General features: G+C 41.7%; 1 protein-coding gene across 1 annotated transcript in view; it reads left to right on the top strand.

The window, feature by feature from the left end:
- fzy (cell division cycle 20 protein fzy) overlaps positions 1-17971 on the top strand; it is a 45882-nt gene that overhangs the window by 14217 nt on the left and 13694 nt on the right. Inside the window, exons 4-7 of the mRNA XM_080274778.1 lie at positions 526-634; positions 6754-6871; positions 8519-8618; positions 10667-10795. Of these exons, the coding sequence (XP_080130904.1) occupies positions 526-634; positions 6754-6871; positions 8519-8618; positions 10667-10795 (456 nt within the window). The remainder of the gene's footprint in view (positions 1-525; positions 635-6753; positions 6872-8518; positions 8619-10666; positions 10796-17971) is intronic.

Raw genomic sequence — 17971 nt, 5'->3', positions numbered from 1 at the left:
CATTTCCCACTTGTAGGGATATTAACATCCTTATGGCCCCCCCCTTCAGTTTTCGCTCATGCCCTTTACAAATAATGTTGAAAAAAATTGTTTGGGTGTTCTCCATTTATTTTAATGCTTACAGCTATCAGTCAGAATGCATATTCTGTTACATATCAGTGGGATGGATGACACTGTTTGCTTTCAGGTGGCCGACTGATTCAAAGTTGAGTAATTGATAGTGCACATCTCAAATCTGGGTCCACATCCAGCTGGTTTCGGCTTTTACTTTTTATGTTCAGAAAGGTAGAGAAACCAGATTTACATAAATATGTTGTGGTAAATGGCTAGAGGACTCTAAGTGCCATTTCACAGACTCACTCTGATTTACTATTTACACTAGCCTGCCATGGCCCCCAAGGGGCCTGTGGCTCCCAGTTTGAGATGTACATTACTCTTTAAAACTAGGATGATTGTAACCACTAATGTTTCTTTGTTTCATCACTGCAATGTTTATATTTTGTCATAATGGTGGTGTTCCGGCAGCTCGCAACAAATCGCCAGGCCGTGCTGCCCCCAAGCTGTCAGTTCGTGGGGCAGGGCAGAAGACCCCAGGACGTAAGACTCCCTCCACACCATTTAACCAGCAGGACAGGTAAGAATATTTCATTTGCATTGCTCTCAGTTATTTCTTAAGTGTATCACAGTTCTATACTGCTTGTGCTGTAGTGATGCAAGAGTACAGAACTATTTATTGTTTTACAGAAATACAGTAATCCCTCAATTGTCCAACGTAATAGAGCCAAAGGCATGCCCAGATAATGGCTCCATCCAGATAATGGACTTCTCCCCTGGCCCCCATTCATACATAACCTAACTTTGAAAGCCTGTATAAAAGGCCACTACAGTACATCACACAATACTTGTTCCTGTTGTTTAAAACTACTGTCTGGTCAGGCAGACCAATAAACCACAGCCGAGCAGTTACCATGGTCAAGTAGAGCCATCAACCACAGATGGGCAATCACCACTGCAGGCCATACCCTACAGTGACATGAAAACATGGAAAAAACCTGCTACATAAGAAAAATGCAGTGGGTACACAAGACATAATGGTAGAATGGAATGAAATCATGGTAAAATAGAATGAAATCGGGGTACAGTACAGTAAGCTAGAATAAAAGCAAAGCCAACACTCACAAGTCAACCATCCCTCATCAGTCTTACCCAGGATCTCCTGCTTCTCCAGAGTCATCTTTACCCTCTTTCTTTTCCTTGGTGAAGGGGCCATCCTCACACACCCTAGGAAGAGGCATGCAAGGAACAGCAAGGCCTAAAGCAGGTAGGAAACAACCACAAAAGCTACCATGTGCTCCGCCATAACAAGTGTTTGGGACAAGCTACTCACCACGCAGTTGCTGTACGGGAACTGAGATAGAGTGAGGGAGTCCCTGGCAGATGCTGTGTAAACTAACCAGTCAGACACGGTGGTGCTACTGGGCTATTCTCGCCTGTCTATGTGGAAATTTTTTCGCAGCTGTAATTTTTGAATGGACACAAGTATTTTGTACGGATATTATGAAATGAATATGTGAATTATTTTGAACAGCCAGATCACCGCGTATGGGTAATGGCTGTCCGGATAATCAAGTGATTAATGTGTTGCACCACATTTTTTTACAGGATGAGTAGAGAGATTATTTATGATTAAGTTATATGTATGGTGGTAGGTGGGGGCACTCACCATCCACTCACTCAATGTAGTGCTGCTCTCGGTTGTCTGCCCTGTCCTCTCCTCCATCCTTCTTTCCTTCCATCTTCTTCTATCTTTCTTTCCTTCATTCTTTCCTCGTCCTTCCGCCTACGGGTGACTTTACACTCCCTCGTCTGTCTTTCATTCCTTCATTCTTTCCTCTTTCTTCTGCCTATGGGTGACTCTACACTGAGTGACAAGCCAAGTGGTTTCCTGTACACCAGGAAACCATTTACTACGCTGGTTGGTAACCATATAACCAAATCTTGGCGCCTGGTGGTTTAGTGGGTAATTATTGTGCTCCAATCGGATTGAGCCGGTGAAGGTTTATATCCAAGGGATGGTTGGGGTTTATTGCTCATGTAATGCCACTCAGGGATGAGTGAGGTTGGTCACTCTCATCTTAAATGTCAGGACCAACTGCCTAGCCCTGGGCTCCTGTGCTCCTCATGGGGCAACGTAGGATTGGATGATGGATAGGAAAATTTAAAAACACATGAGCTTGACTGAAAATTGAAAATAGTTTTAGAAATAAGAGTAGAACCATTATAGTCCATCCATCCATCCATCATCCAATCCTACATTGCCCTACGGGGAGCGTAGGAGCCTGGGGCTAAGCAGATTGGTCCTGACATTTAAGATGATTATAGTCAATGAATAAAAGTAAGAATGTATAAGATATCTAAAGGATGAATGATAAATAGAATTTATTAACATGTGGTTAGACTGTTTTACTGATTAGTGACTGATGAATGAATAGACTGAATGAGAGTATGTACAGTAGGCCTACATGGAGAAGAGTGAAGGTTTTGGAGCAAGGAAATTTGTTGATAAAAAGGTTGAGAAGAGTGTTTTTTGGTGGTATGGTTGCATGGAGAATAAGCTATAGATAGGTTGGTGAAAAGGTTCTGTATAAGTATTTTGAAGGTGGGAGGAGACATGGTAGGCCAAGGAGGAGGCAGAAGGGTATGGTAAATGAGTATTTAAGAAAGAGAGATGTGGAAGATGAGGAAATGAAGGAACTTATAACTGATTAAATTAAATGGATGGTTTTGTTTGTTATTGTTGTTGTTGTTCAACCCTGATCTGTCCAGTCAGACAGACCCATCAACAGCAGGAAAGCAATTGCTCCTCCATGGCCATCCTGTACAGTACAGTGAACCGATGTTCCTTTCCAACAGATAGTGCCTCCCCACAGCAAGGCACGGAGATTAGTATGGAGGTTTGGTTCCTGAATGAATGCCAAATTTGAATCTCCAGCAGGTTAACAGGGGATTCCTAGAATGCTCCACATCACCCCTTTATTTGGTTTTATGGTTACCACCCAGTGTTGTAAATAGTTCCGTAGGTTTCACGAAACCATTTGGCTTGTCACTGGGTGTAGAGTCTCGTGGATTAGAAAGAAGCGAAATAATAGTAACATGAAAGTCATACTGGAAGAGAGCAGGGTAGACACAGAAAAGAATGATGGATGTGAAGGAAGAAGTAGGCAGCATCGCATCAAGTGGGTGGATTATGGGTGCCCCCATGTACCACCAGGATGGATGGATAAAGCCAGAGTTTACATGCTCCTCCTTTTTTTTTTTTTTTAAGCTGCTTTATGCTGGGTAATAATAACAATAGTTGTTCTTAATCCTTCTAAAACTCTCATATCTTTCAACCCTTCAAAATCTTCTGCAGGAGTATCCCCTAATTTTTAACAATATTGTGTGGAAAGGCAGGGTGCTGGTGGGGAAGGCAGCAGGTGCGTCTGGGTTGACTGCTGAAATGTTGAAGGCCTCAGGAGATACAGGAGTGAGCTTGGTCACTGACATGATATACAGTATATGATTATACACGAGTGTGTTGTCCCAGATGATTGGCCGAAGAGTGTAATTGTAAATGTGTACTAGGGGAAGGGTGATGCCCTGGAAAAAGGAAATTATAGAGGTACAAAGCTTTTAGATCAGATAATGAAGGTAATGGAGAGAGTTCTGGAAGGTATGATTACAGAAAGAATGAATATTGATGAGATACATTTTGGATTTATGCCAGGCAAAGGGACCACTGATGCCATATTCATTGTTCAGCAGCTTCAGGGAAAATATATAGGAAAGAAAAGGGAACTGTACTTTGTTTTTGTTGATTTGGAGAAGGCCTTTGACACAGTTCCTGGAGAGGTGGTGACGTGGGCATTGAGAAAGCTTGGGATTGAGGAGTGGCTGGTTAGGGCGGTTATGGCCATGTATGTGGATGCTCACATTCATGTAAGAGCCAATGGGGATTTGAGTGATGAGTATTCCGTTAATGTTGGTTTGCATCAGGGATCAGTTTTGAGTCCCTTGTTGTTTATCATGGTACTTGAAGCCCTCTGACATGACTTCAGAAATGGACTCCCGTGGGAGATGCTGTATGATGATGATTTGGTGTTGATTGCAGGGAATGAAAGGGAGCAGAAGAAAGATTTAGGAGGTGGAGAGATGGTATGGGGCACAAGGGCTTAAGAGTAAATGCAGATAAAACAAAAGTGATGATATCTAGGGTTGGTGGTGATACTGTCGAAGAAGAGGGAGAGTGGCCATGTGCATGTCTGCTTCAAGGGCATGGGAAGTAATTCCATCGTGTGCAGTGATAGTGATACGTGGGTGCATAAGAGCAGTAGTGGTATTAGAGGTAGGCAGCAAGATAATGCTGATTTTATGTGTGCGTGTGTTGAGGAGAGCAGGTGGAGATTATCAGGCGTGAAAGGATTGAACTTGCTGGTGAGTCTCTTGAGTGTGTGATAGAGTTTTGTTATTTGGGAAATATGTTATATGCTGGAGGTGGGGCTGGAGCTAGCCTTGTGGCTAGAGTGAGGAGTGGTTGGAAGAGGCTCTCTCAACATGCTAAGTGATATTTGTATGCAGCTTATGTTAGGAGTGTAATGCTGTATGGTAGTGAGACCTGGGCAGTAAAGGAAGAGGATAATGATATTCGCAGGCTCAGACATACAGATATGACAGTAATTAGGTGGATGTGCAGTGTGTCCCTGAGTGCAAGGCCTGGGGGGGCTAGGTTTACGATGAAAGTGTTGAGAGGTAGGATGGGACTGGAGTGTGTTGGTGTTGTGATGAGGAGAGGTAGATTGAGATGGTTTGGGCATGTGGAGAGGATGGGGGATGATAATTGGGTGCAGAAAGTGAGAAGCATTAATATTAGGGGTGGAACTGCAAGGGGTAGACCAAAAGAGACTTGGGACGAGGTCATTAAGTGTGACCTCAGGGTTAAGGGACCGAACAGGGAGGCTGCCAGAGATTGAGCAGCATGGAGAGCTGCCATTAAGTGACCAAGACTGATGCATGCAAGCATGCTGGAGCCTTCAAAAACGAAACGATCCAACTCAATCTTGCATGATCTTTAAACGTACCTGGGATTTCATTCTCTCAGGATTTATCTCGGAAAGAGCTTATTACCTCTCGTAAAATCTGCTTCTAAGAGATAAGGTGTGCTAAGCCGACACTGTGCCTTCTGCACAATTGCTGACTTTATACATGGGTTTTATTCGCTCCTGTGTAGAGTACAACTCTCATATGTGGGGAGGCTCCCCACCTACAGCCCTTCTTATCAAGGTGAAGTCAAAAGCTTACCGTCTCATTAAAGTTCCTCCTCTTACTGGCTTCCTTCAACCTCTGTCTCTTCATTGCACTGTGACCTCTTTATCTCTTTCTATCGCTGCTTTAATGGTCATTTCTCCTCTGAACTGTCTGCTTGCATCCCTCCATCATTACAGCGGGTGTGTCGCACCTATCTAGCAACAAACTCTCATTCCTTTTCTGTCCAGCTCTCTAATGCAAGAGTTACAGGTAACTGTTATTCCCAATCCTTCATGTATGCAGCAGGTCAGCTCTGGAATTGTCTTCCTTTCATTATTTCTTACTGCCTGTGACCTCCAGTCTTTCAAATGCTGCGTCCAGGCATCGCAGAATAACAGTTCTTAAATTTGGCTCTCTGTTATCTTGTTTTTGTTGTTTTTTTTTAAGAGAATAATCTTACTGGCATTTGGACTTTCTTTCCTTTTTTCATGCATTTAAAAAAAATAATAAAAAATAAAAAAAAATAATAACCTGGTCTTTTGTTTCTTAAAGACGCCATTTCTTCCAAAGAAATTCACTCATCTGCGACACTTATTTACACTTAGAATATCAAGAATTGTGACATCACTCAAATACAGTGCAGACTCTGTCAGCAAAAAAAGTAACTACAATTATACCCTATAATTGAACTAATAAAATGACTACCACAGGTGTATGTGAAGTTCATCTAAAAAGGAAATTTTTTTTAGAATGTGTAGATGATTTAGCTGGTAAGGTGGAGCCAGAATTTGGAATGCTGTGGTTTGGGCATGTGAAGAGGATGGGGGATGACAAGTGTGTGCAGAAAGTGAGAAGTGTGAACGTTGGGGGTAGGATTGCCAGAGGCAGACTGAAAAAGACCTGGGATGAGGTCATAGAGTGTGACTTCAAGAATAAAGGACTTAACAGGGAAGCTGCCATAGATCGAGCGGCATGGAGAGCTACCATTAGGTGACCTACGTCGACACATGCAAGCATGTTGGAGCCTTTATAAACAAAACAAAATGTGAATAGTTTTGTCCCATTTCATTAGGCATGCTGTTTGATAATTCAGCTATTAAGGTCTTTCTATTTTTGTGTCTGAGTTCCACCTCTTCCCATCTTTTAATTCAGAATGGTGGTTGGGATGATGATGATGAGCTGAATAGCTGATTCATGTCTCAGTTAATATAACTTAAGTATTTTACATGCAGAAATATCATATTTGTGTTGTATGTGAATTGCACTGTTTTGATAATACCAAGGCAAAACTATTTGAGTATGCCATCATCACCGTTCATCGTAAATTTCTCCCCACCCTCTCCCCCTCACCTAAGGAAGATAAATAATTGCTTGTATGATATGATAATGTAAGTGCTTTGGAAATGCTTTCCATTGTTTGGCACTGGCACCACTCCATAGAGAGCTGTGAAATACATGCCACCTTTTCAGATTTATCCCCAATCGCAGCACTACGGACATGGAGAGGTCTCATCACCTCCTCGTTACCAGTATGGAGGCATCAGGAGGAGAGAAGAATGCGGAGGAAGATGAGCTTACACTTCAACAGGTTTTCCTCACCTCCCCATGTTTCTGTCTGTCATACAGTACTTGCTGAACTATTGGGTTTATTGCCTTACAAGTAACAGTACTCCTTAATCTAAGCTTTTGCATATAGTACTTGTTGAACCGGTGTGTTATATTTCCTTACTAGTATAGTACTCTTTAGTTTAAATTTCATATAGTCTTTTGATTTAGTAAAATTTAACATTTGCAATACTGTATGTGTGATTATTTCTAGCCTTTTTTTTTTTTTTTTTTTTTTTTTTTTATACCAACTTCTAGTGTTGATTTTGTTAAACATCCTTATCATACTAAACATTAACATTTAACTCCTTTTAACCATAAACTGTCATGTAGAACTGTTTCTCAGATCCTTAAGGTTGCCTTACTGCATTCTTTATTAACTGTAGATATGCCAAGCTAAGAAATTGTCATGTGGTAATTGAATGCATAAGATAATGAGGCTTGATAGAGTTCCCAGAATTATATCTTTTTGTGTCCCAGATATTGTGTAGGTTTATATAAGATAAAATTGGAGTTTAACCTGAACGGGTTGATGCTTCACTTGACTGAATATAATCATTTAGCAGTAAGTTAAGTGAATATTAGCATTTCAGGTGTTCTGTAGGGGTTAAGGAGATTACATATGGTAGAACTAGATGTAGATCGATGAAGTTTGATCAGTTGGTCTGTCATTCAAATGATACAATGCATCCTCTGAAAGTTGGCCAAATTATAGCTGATGTTTTCTTTGGACTGGTAGACTGATGGTCTGTTATCATAGCCAGCTAATTACTTACTGGTAGTTGCTGGAAGATGGAAAAAAAAAAATTAAATGGGTAATAAGATTTGGAACAATGTTAGCTTTAATTTGGAGTTTGCCTTTATGCACTTGTGGCAAAATGTTTCCTACCAGATAATGATGATTATATGGCTACTTATCAAGCTAGCAGCCCCATAACTATACACTGAGTGTCATGCCAAATGATTTCTTGTAGCCCAGAAGATCTTTTGATTCACTGGCTGGTTACAATATGCCTAAATGAACACCTTGTGGTCAAGTGGGTTAAGATGCATCAACTAGATGTGGCCCATTTGGGGTGGATAAAATTTACTGCTCACATATCGCTCAGGGATTATAGTTACTGGTCATTTGCTTCAGTGTCTAGACTGGCCAACTTAGCCTTAGACCCCTATGTTCCTGATGGCAGTAAAGGGTTGGATGTTGAATGGGTAAAATGTATTCCTAGTCATTATCTACTTTCCATTGTACAATGAATGGTGATTATTCTTCAAAATTATGGGGCTTCTGCTTTTGCAAAAAATTTATTGATAACTGTCTAAACAGTTACACATGAGTTCACATGTAACACAGTGTCTCAGTTGTACCTTGCAGAAACTGAACCTGGGTCTGCTGATGACAAGCAGAAGCATTTCATTCAGATCATCCTGGCTTGGAAAATGCCTTAGCACTTTATTAGACAGACTTGGGTTATTCCTGAGGAGTGCAGTTGTGATATTTTTTATAGATAGTACTTTATATTTATTGAAAATTATTTGGTCCATCTCCCAGTCACAATATCATAGGAAGATTTAGTTATGCACTTTATATTAGACAGCTGAATTAAGCTAAAGTTTATTATTGCATTTACAGAAAGTATATCAAGAGAAAATGACTGAGAATTTAAATGATGGCAAGCAGCAGGAATCAAGAATCCTCTCATTCAAGAGTAAAGCACCCCAGGCAAAAGAAGGTGAGGTACATGTATAATTATTCATTGGTATGTATTAGGGAATGTAAAGATTAATGTTAGGAGGCCTTTGATTGATACTGCTACTGTGAGTGAGGCAATAGGCAGGATGAGGGTGGGGAAGGCAGCAGGTGTGTCTGGGTTGACTGCCGAAATGTTGAAGGCCTCAGGTGATATAGGGGTGAGTTTAGTCACTGGCCTGATAAATAGGATTATTTATGAGTGTGTTGTCCCAGATGATTGGCTGAAGAGTGTAATTGTAAATGTGTATAAAGGGAAGGGTGATGCCCTGGAAAGAGGAAATTATAGAGGTATAAAGCTTTTAGATCAGATAATGAAGGTAATGGAGAGAGTTTTAGAAGGTATGATTAGAGAAAGAGTGAATATTGATGAGATGCAGTTCGGGTTCATGCCAGGTAGGGGGACCACTGATGCCATATTCATTGTTCGACAGCTTCAGGAAAAATATGTTGGTAGGAGAAGGGATCTTTATTTTGTTTTTGTTGATTTGGAAAAGGCCTTTGACAGAGTCCCTAGAGAGGTGGTGAAGTGGGCAATGAGAAAGCTTGGCTTGGAGGAGTGGCTGGTTAGGGTGGTTATGGCCATGTATGTGGGTGCTCACACCCAGGTGAGAGTGAATGGAGATTTGAGTGATGAGTTTTCCGTGAATGTTGGTGTGCATCAGGGGTCAGTCTTGAGTCCCATGTTGTTTATCATGGTACTTGAAGCCCTTTCACGTGACTTTAGAAACGGACTCCCGTGGGAGTTGTTGTATGCTGATGATTTGGTGTTGATTGCAGAGAATGAAAGGGAGGCGGAGGAAAGGTTTAGGAAGTGGAGAGATGGTATGGGGCAAAAGGGTTTAAGGGTAAATGCAGATAAAACAAAAGTGATGATATCTAGGGTTGGTGGCGGTACTGTCAAAGACGAGGGAGAGTGGCCATGTGCAGTTTGCCACAAGGGTGTGGGAAGTAATTCCATCTTGTGTGGTGTGTGTGATAAATGGGTGCATAAGAGATGTAGTGGTATCAGAGGTAGACTGCGAGATAATGCTGATTTTATGTGTACGGCGTGCTGGGGTGAGCAGGTGGAGATTGTCAGACGTGAAAGGATTGAACTTGCTGGTGAATCTCTTGAGTGTGTGGAAGAGTTTTGTTATTTGGGAGACATGTTGTGTGCTGGAGATGGGGCTGGAGCTAGCTCTGTGGCCAGGGTGAGAAGTGGTTGGAAGAAGTTCAGGGAGCTCTTGCCTCTCCTGACATTAAGAGGGCTCTCCCTACGTGCTAAGGGGTCTTTGTATGCAGCATGTGTTAGGAGTGTAATGCTGTATGGCAGTGAGACCTGGGCAGTGAAGGAGGAAGATATGCGCCGGCTCAGGCGTACAGAAATGACAATGATTAGGTGGATGTGCAGTGCGTCCCTGCGTCCAAGGCCTGGAGGGGCTGGGTTTACAATGGAAGAGTTGAGAGGTAGGATGGGACTGGAGTGTATTGGTGTTGTGATGGGGAGAGGTAGATTGAGGTGGTTTGGACATGTGGAGAGGATGGGGGATGATGATTGGGTGAGGAGGGTGAGAAGTGTTAATATTGGGGGTGGGGTTGTGAGGGGTAGACCGAGAAAGACATGGGACGAGGCCATTAAGTGTGACCTTAGGGTTAAGGGACTGAACAGGGAAGCTGCAATGGATCGTGCAGCGTGGAGAGCCGCCATTAGGTGACCAAGGCCGACACATGCAAGCATGTTGGAGCCTTTAAAAACGAAAACGAAAACGAAAACGGTGAGGTACTTGTATAATTATTCATTGATATGTGTTAGGGAATGTAGAGATTAATGTTAGGATTTGTGCTTAATTTTAGTGTATAACTATTGCATAAAGTAATATTTCATCGCTCATTTCTGGTATTTTTACCTCTGCCTATGCTTTAAAGTTGCATATTGTCTGATTTGTTGCAAGCTGCTAATTATAAATTACATTGTTGTTCAGTATTAGAGAGATACTGTACATTAAATATTATTGGTGAACCATTTATATTCTTTTAATCATTTTTTAGGTCACACCAATAGTCTGAAGGTTCTGTACAGTGCAGGGAAGCCAGTGGTACCCAAAGCTTCCACAACCAGGCACATACCCAGTGTACCAGAGAAAGTCTTAGATGCACCTGAACTGATTGACGATTATTGTGAGTACCCGGGCTCCTACGCTCCTTATGGGGCAAAGTAGAATTGGATGATGGATGGATAGATGGACTAATTACCCTTACTCATATAGAAAGCAATACAGAACTTGTGGTGAACTGAGTTTCCTCTAATCATGGGGGAGATTTAATGGGTTATGAGATCACTTTCTCACATTGCCTGTTGGTATACAGGGAATATGAGTGTAATAATCTTTCTCTCCCTACCCCAGGAGTATGTACACTGCAGGAGGGTTTAAGGAAGGTGTGTTGCTGCTCATGTTAATTTTTGACAGACTTTGCATGGCATGAGTCACAATTGAAAGTAGTGGAACTAAGACCTAAAAGTAATGGGTGCTTGTGTAAAGGTAGATACAGTCAAGTCGCCTAAGGCGCAGCTAATTGGTTGTGGATCAAGCCCGTGCCATAGAAAATCGTACCATACAAATAACTAAACTTACAGGAAAAATGGCATTTGGTTCTGGACGTTCGCCCAAAGTCCCCCTTTTCACCTCACTTTTCCCCATTTTTCCCCACTCTACACACGCACACAATCAAGCAATCAGTCAATGCATGTATTACACGTAACAATAGGCACAAAAAACGGGAGGGAGATCAGCCTTGTGTCTTCTTGGGCAATACCATGCGGTGCAGATCGAACGAAAAAAAGCTCGGCCAAGTAGACACAGATCAGCTGACTGACCAAAACATTAACCCCTTAACCGCGGGGCATCACTTTCGTGACGCTTGGGAGCAAAGGATCATACCGCGGGGCGTCGCTTTTGTGATTCTGTGTTATTTTGAATTCACCCGGGCTTTCAAGTGGGGGCTTGTATCATCTATCAGTACTGACAATGTCCAACACTAGTCAGCACTCCTAATCTCATCTGTACTCCCATCCATTGTTGACAATTTAGCCATTTCTCCCCGTTCTTGACTCCCCTCCCTACCCCCCCTCCATTACCCTATCCTCTCGCCTGCCCGGCCATGCTACGCTAAGTAAATCTTCCCTGGAATTTTTCACTGATTTCATCCATTGAAATAAGCCCTATGTCGTATTCTTATACCAAATAATATATACAAGAAAGAAATCAGGTAAGTGAGAGTGCCATACACCTGGAATTGGCTAATTATCACCTGACAACACCTCACGTGCACTCGTTCGCTAATTTTCGCTGTTTTTTTCCCCTTGAAATATGCCGTATAATCTATTTTCGTAATAAATATACATGTAAGGAGAGAAGGGAGAAGCCTAAGTGATATTTACATTCACCTGGAACTACCTAATTTATAATGTATTGTCTAGATTTCCTGCCAATCATATCAGTGCTACACAAAGCTGTTTCAAGATTTAACATTGGTAGCTCTGATTATATATCTCCTAAGTAGGCCTCTAATCTATTTTCGTTATAAATATACATGTAAGGAGGGAAGGGAGCAGCCTAAATGATATTTACATTCACCTAGAACTACCAAATTTATAATGTATTGTCTAGATTTCCTGCCAATCATATCAGTGCTAGACTTAGCTGTTTCAAGAAGTAATATTGGTAACTCTGAATAACCCCTAAAGCAGGCCTCTAGGCTGGCTGGCCCTGCGTTAGCAGTGTACTCTCATCTTCCGAAGTGAGAGGACGTATGTTTCATCTTGCTGACTTCAAGGCCTTTTTTCACCCCCATGCAAATGGCTCTGTGACCTTTACCCCCTACTAAACCTCGTGTGGAAAGAGGTAAAGGGCTGACAATTGATAAAAGAGTGACTACGATCTTTCTATTGAGTAAAACAGTGCAAGTGGAATTGTAAATAATGTGTAAATAATGTGTAAACAGCAAGTGAAAGTAATGAATGTAAATATACGTGAACAATGGAAAATAGTTTTATAAGTTATTTCAAGTGACAGTGCACAACACAGTGTAAATAAAATAGAAATGTAAATAACGTAAATAAAATAGAGAACGTAAATAGAAATGTAAATGAGTAGTATTATAAGAATACGAGTATATACCCTAGGAGTAATGAAAGTGAAAGTTTCACTCTAGCATGTCTGAATGCTATGAGTTATGAGAGTGAAGATGAAAGTGACATTCACTCTCAATGCCAGTATACAGGACGAGAAAGTGAATGCTACGTATTTTACTGAAAGAAATTGAATCCCTACAGTGACAATAAACTAATACTACTGAAGGAAACTTATGGATAAAGACTGTAGATATATATAAGTGTTATATAGTAATAGAAATATAAAGTGTGAGGGGTTTTATGAATAATAAATGACAGACTACCATGAGCGAACTAGTGCCAGTGCGACGATCAGACGCGCTCGTAATTTCCATTGCTTTCACAGTGGTTTTTTTTTTTTGAGTATGGATCCCAAACTACTTGAAAATTGTAGAATAGTGTTTATAGTGTTTGTATCTGGCTGTGGTAATCATATTACGGGTTGTCGGGAAGTGTAAAGTGGAGACTTCGTTACCCTATTTCAGAGGTCTCCACAAGTCCTACGGTAACCGACGAAGGCTCAACAATCATTCCAGGAGAAAGCTGAAGGTATGTGCCATAAGCATATGTAATTTTATTATTCTAGGACTAATAACTGATTTTTGGCAAATATTTTTTGAGAGTCTGTCGGAGCCCAAATAACCCCGCGGCACACGCAAGTCATTGGTAAACAAGCCCGCGGTGTAGGGGTTAAAGATGGCGGAGGCTGCCTAGTCAAGCACTGATTGAAGAAGTTTATTTGATAAAGTTTGTATGCTCAAGTGTCAACAAAACTCACATTTAACACATTAATAATCATTCTTATGTACGTGATGTTGATGATGGGAGGCATTATACTTCGTCTTAGCTCAGAGATAGGTGCTTCATCACTCACCTGTTCATAGCGGTTTTACAGACAAACCTATAAACTAGTCACCATACCCAAAGAATCTTTAATGTTTCATTACTTAAAACAATGAATTTGGTGAAGTTTAACCTCCTCATAAGAGAGAAAAAAGTCCACAGTTGGAGCACTTGTAGTATGGAGCTGAAGTGATCGCCATCTTCTTTGTTTACAAACAGGAGCACGCCGCCAGGGGAATTTGCCTACGCGTTTCAAACCTTGCTGCACCCGCACCATAGGTAGTTTATGCGCATGGTTCATTTTTGGGAGGGGGTCTGACATCTTGCCATGTCACAGAAAACCATGCCATAGAAGTCCACGCCGTAGGCGACTTGACTGTAGATATCTAGGCAAGTGGTTCAGTATCATTGTTGGAGCGAGACAGGTGTGATGTTCCAGTAGTTGCTCAGTTCAATAGTTACATATGAATAGTGATATGGGTGAAAATTAAATATGAAGAGAGAGGTAGGGTTGATTATGAATGGAGAAGGATAAAGTATTGCAGTTAATGACTGTGATACCTGCTTTTAGTGAATGGAATCTTTGCAGTTTGGTTCATAGGTTTTAGAATGTCTGTGAGCATGATGATTTGAAAGTATATGTTGATAAAGAATATTGTGATAAGATTCTTCAGAGAAAGAGTGATTCTGTGACTTTCTGGTGAATGGAGAGATGTAAGGTCATGGAGGAGTTTCATTGCCGTGGTACTATAATAGAAAGAGGTCAATGTAACAGAGTAATGGAGAGTGGAGTGGCTCAAAGAATAAAAGGTGGTCCATGTTACAAAGGCCTTGATATGAAACAGGAATGAGTATAAAGGCTACAAGAGGATTGAATGAAAGTGTTTTAGTGCCCACATTAAATGTATTTATGGCATAGCATAAATGTAGTTTTTTTTTTTTTTTTTTTTTTTTTTTTTTTTTTTTTAAGGCTTAATGAATGTAATTGAGTGAAAGCAGAGTGTGTGTGTGTGTGTGTGTGTGTGTGTCTGTCTGTCTGTCCGTCCGTCCGTCCGTCCGTCCAACTCTGGGCATAGGCTTGGCACCATGTTTTCTGTGGCACAGTAGTCCCCGTACATACTTCACCTCCACATGTCACCACTTCAACACTGACCCCCACAATCCATGCTGAATACACGATAGGGCTGTCTGATAGAGGACTAGTGTATTGGTACTGTTAGTGGGAGTGTTTTTACGATGTGTTGACCAGGGCTGGGGTCAGTTCATTTTTGTCAGTTAAGTTCAATTCCAATTCAGAATAAATTAATCAGGTCCAATTCAATTCAGTTCATTCATTAAAAAAAAAAATCTTCAATTCCATTTCAGTTCAATTCATTATGGTTGATATTTCATTCAGTTAAAATGTTTTCAATTCAAAATCAATTTTAGTCTACCCAGTACTATTAATTTAATGGAAAGAAATAAAAATGAGGTTTCAAGTTATTTTTAACTCTTTTGTGATAGCAAACTATATATTACTGTTTATTTGAGTATACTGTAAGTTCATTATTGTACAGTAATGAATTTGCATACTACAGCATAAAATATTATTTTATCAGTTCAGTCATCAGTTCATATCAGTTCACTGATGTCAACTCCAATTCATTTCAGTTAATTTTATTTTTATATTTTTCCCAATTCCAGTTCAGTTCCAATTCATAGTTTTTTTTTTTTTTATCAATATCAGTGCCGAAATGGCTCGCTTGGTAAGCTGCTGTACTCAGGCAGTTGCAAGCGCTGGTTCGAATCCTCGCAATATTTAATCTTTAGGAGGTGAGATGAAATAAGGTGGAGCGACCTTGAACGCGTCTGCAGGTGTACCTAGTTCAAGCCTTCACAACAGCCTCTTTACCCCCTGGGGGTAGGGGGGTTTCAAGAATACTCCCCCAGTATCCCTGCTTGTCGTACGAGGCGACTAAAAGGGTTGGTGGTGGGTTAGTGCCCCACCCCGTAAAAAGAACTAACTAAAAAAGCAAATAAAGCGCCTCGGACCCAGACGGACCATACGTTGTGACGACTAAGAGACGGACAAAGGACATTCTGAGAGTAGGAACGTGGAATGTGAGAGGAGTGAATGATGAAGTGAAAGAGAGAGAGATTGTCCAGGTGCTTGAGGATGCAAAAGTGGATATATGTGGATTGACTGAAACTAAATGGAAAGGTGAAAGGATGAGAGAATGGGAATACGGTGTAGGTATATGTGCGGGAGTCAGTGAGAATGAGAGGGCAAGAGAGGGAGTATGTCTGATGATAAGCAAGAAGTGGAAGGAGAATATAAGAGAGTATGGAACAGTGGGTGCAAGGATTGTATGGGTGAGGATGAAAGTAGGTATACAAGCATGGGCGATTGTATGTGTGTATGCTCCAACAGAGGATCGAGTGGCAAGAGTGAAAGATGAGTTTTGGGCGAAAGTAGAAGCATGTATGGACAAGTTTGAGAGGAGCGAGAGAGTGCTGTTGATTGGAGACATGAATGGCAAAGTCGGGAATGTACGAGTGGATGGAGTGGTTGGTCAGTGGGGTGTGCCAGTGGAAGTAGATGGGAATGGTAGTGCTTTGGTGGACATCTGTGCTGGTAAGGGGTTGGCAATAGCCAACACCTACTTTCGTCATAAGATGATCCACCGGTATACATGGAGAGTAATAAGGAGGATGGATGGTGAACTTGTTGGAACGAAAGGCAATGATAGACTACGTGTGTGTGGATGAGCGAATGAGAAGACAAGTGTTGGATGCAAGGGTGTGGAGAGGGTGGGGGAATGGAGTCTCGGACCATCACTTAGTGATGGCCAAGATAGAGCTGCAAAGAAAGTGGTTGAGGAGGCGAAGGGGAAGACAGGAGGAAGCAGCTCCTGTGAGAAGAGTGGAGAAATTGCAAAATAGTGAGAAGAGGACAGAGTATAAGAGCATAGTGGAAGAAAGATTGGGAAGGTATGAGCTAGAGCAGATGGAAGGGGTGGAAGACGTATGTAAGATATTCACGGAAGAGATAAGCGCAGCGTGTGAGGTGGTTTGTGGAGTGAGGAGGAGATGCAAGGGTGTGCAAGGGACAGCATGGTGGAATGATGAGGTGAAACGAGCTGTGGAACAAAAGAAGAAGGCATATGGTGAATGGTTGGCGAGTAGAGGTAGGGGAGAAGATGAGAGAGAGAAGAGAGAGGTATATGTGAGCAGGAGAAGGGAGGTTAAGAGACTGGTGAAGGAGAGTAAGAAGAAAGTGGATGAAGAGTTTGGGAGGAATCTGAGTGTGAAATGGAGGGAGAGTAAGAAATTGTTTTGGAAGGAGGTAAAGAAAGTAAGGCAGTGTGAAAGGGGAAATAGTAGGGGAGTGAAAGATAGGAATAATAGATTGTTGGTGGAGAAGAGAGAGAAATGAGGAGATGGAAGGAGCACTTTGAGGATTTGTTGAAGGTAGAGAGTGAGAGCAGTGTGAGTATAAGTGGTTGGGGAATGGCTGGGAGAAGAAGAGATGAGAGGAGGGAGGAAGAGATCAGTAGGTCGGAAGTAGTGGAAGCGATGAAGAAGATTAAGCTGGGAAAGGCCCCAGGAATTGATGGAGTGTGTGGTGAAATGCTTAGGTATGGGGGTGAGATTGTTGTGGAGTGGATATGGAAGTTGTGTAGATTGGCTTGGGAAGAGGGAAGGGTTCCAGAGGACTGGAAATCAGGTATAATTGTTCCTCTGTACAAAGGAAAAGGGGAGAGCAGTATGTGGTAACCATAGGGGTATTTGCCTTCTTAGTGTGACTGGTAAAATATATGGTAGAATACTCATTGACAGGGTGAGGCATATGACAGAGGAGCTAGTTGGAGAAGAACAAGGGGGATTTAGGAAGGGAAAAGGGTGTGTAGATCAGATATTTGTTCTAAGATGTTTAGTGGAGAAGTATCTAGAGAAGGGAAGGAAAGTGTACGCTGCCTTCATGGACTTGGAGAAAGCTTATGACAGAATAGATAGGAAAGGTATGTGGAAGGTATTAAGAATATATGGAGTGGAGGGGAAATTGTTGAGTGCTGTGAAGAGTATGTACGAGGGAGCTAGGGCTACGGTGCGAGTGGATGGAGAGCTGAGTGAGTTCTTTGATCTCAATGTGGGACTGAAACAGGGGTGTGTAATGTCTCCATGGCTGTTTAATATATATATGGATGGGGTCGTAAAGGAGGTACAAGGTAGGGCAGTGGATGTCGGGGTGGCCCTAATGAATGAGGGTGAGATTTGGAAGCTTCCGGTGTTGCTGTTTGCTGATGATACAGTATTGTTGAGTGAAGATGAATGGGAGTTGCAAGGTTTGGTGAATGAAT

The sequence above is a fragment of the Coenobita brevimanus genome, chromosome 59 (assembly GCF_032717465.1).
Source record: "Coenobita brevimanus isolate Jiangsu-jjx chromosome 59, ASM3271746v2, whole genome shotgun sequence".
NCBI lineage: Eukaryota > Metazoa > Arthropoda > Malacostraca > Decapoda > Coenobitidae > Coenobita > Coenobita brevimanus.
This window is presented reverse-complemented; position numbering and strand designations above follow the sequence as displayed.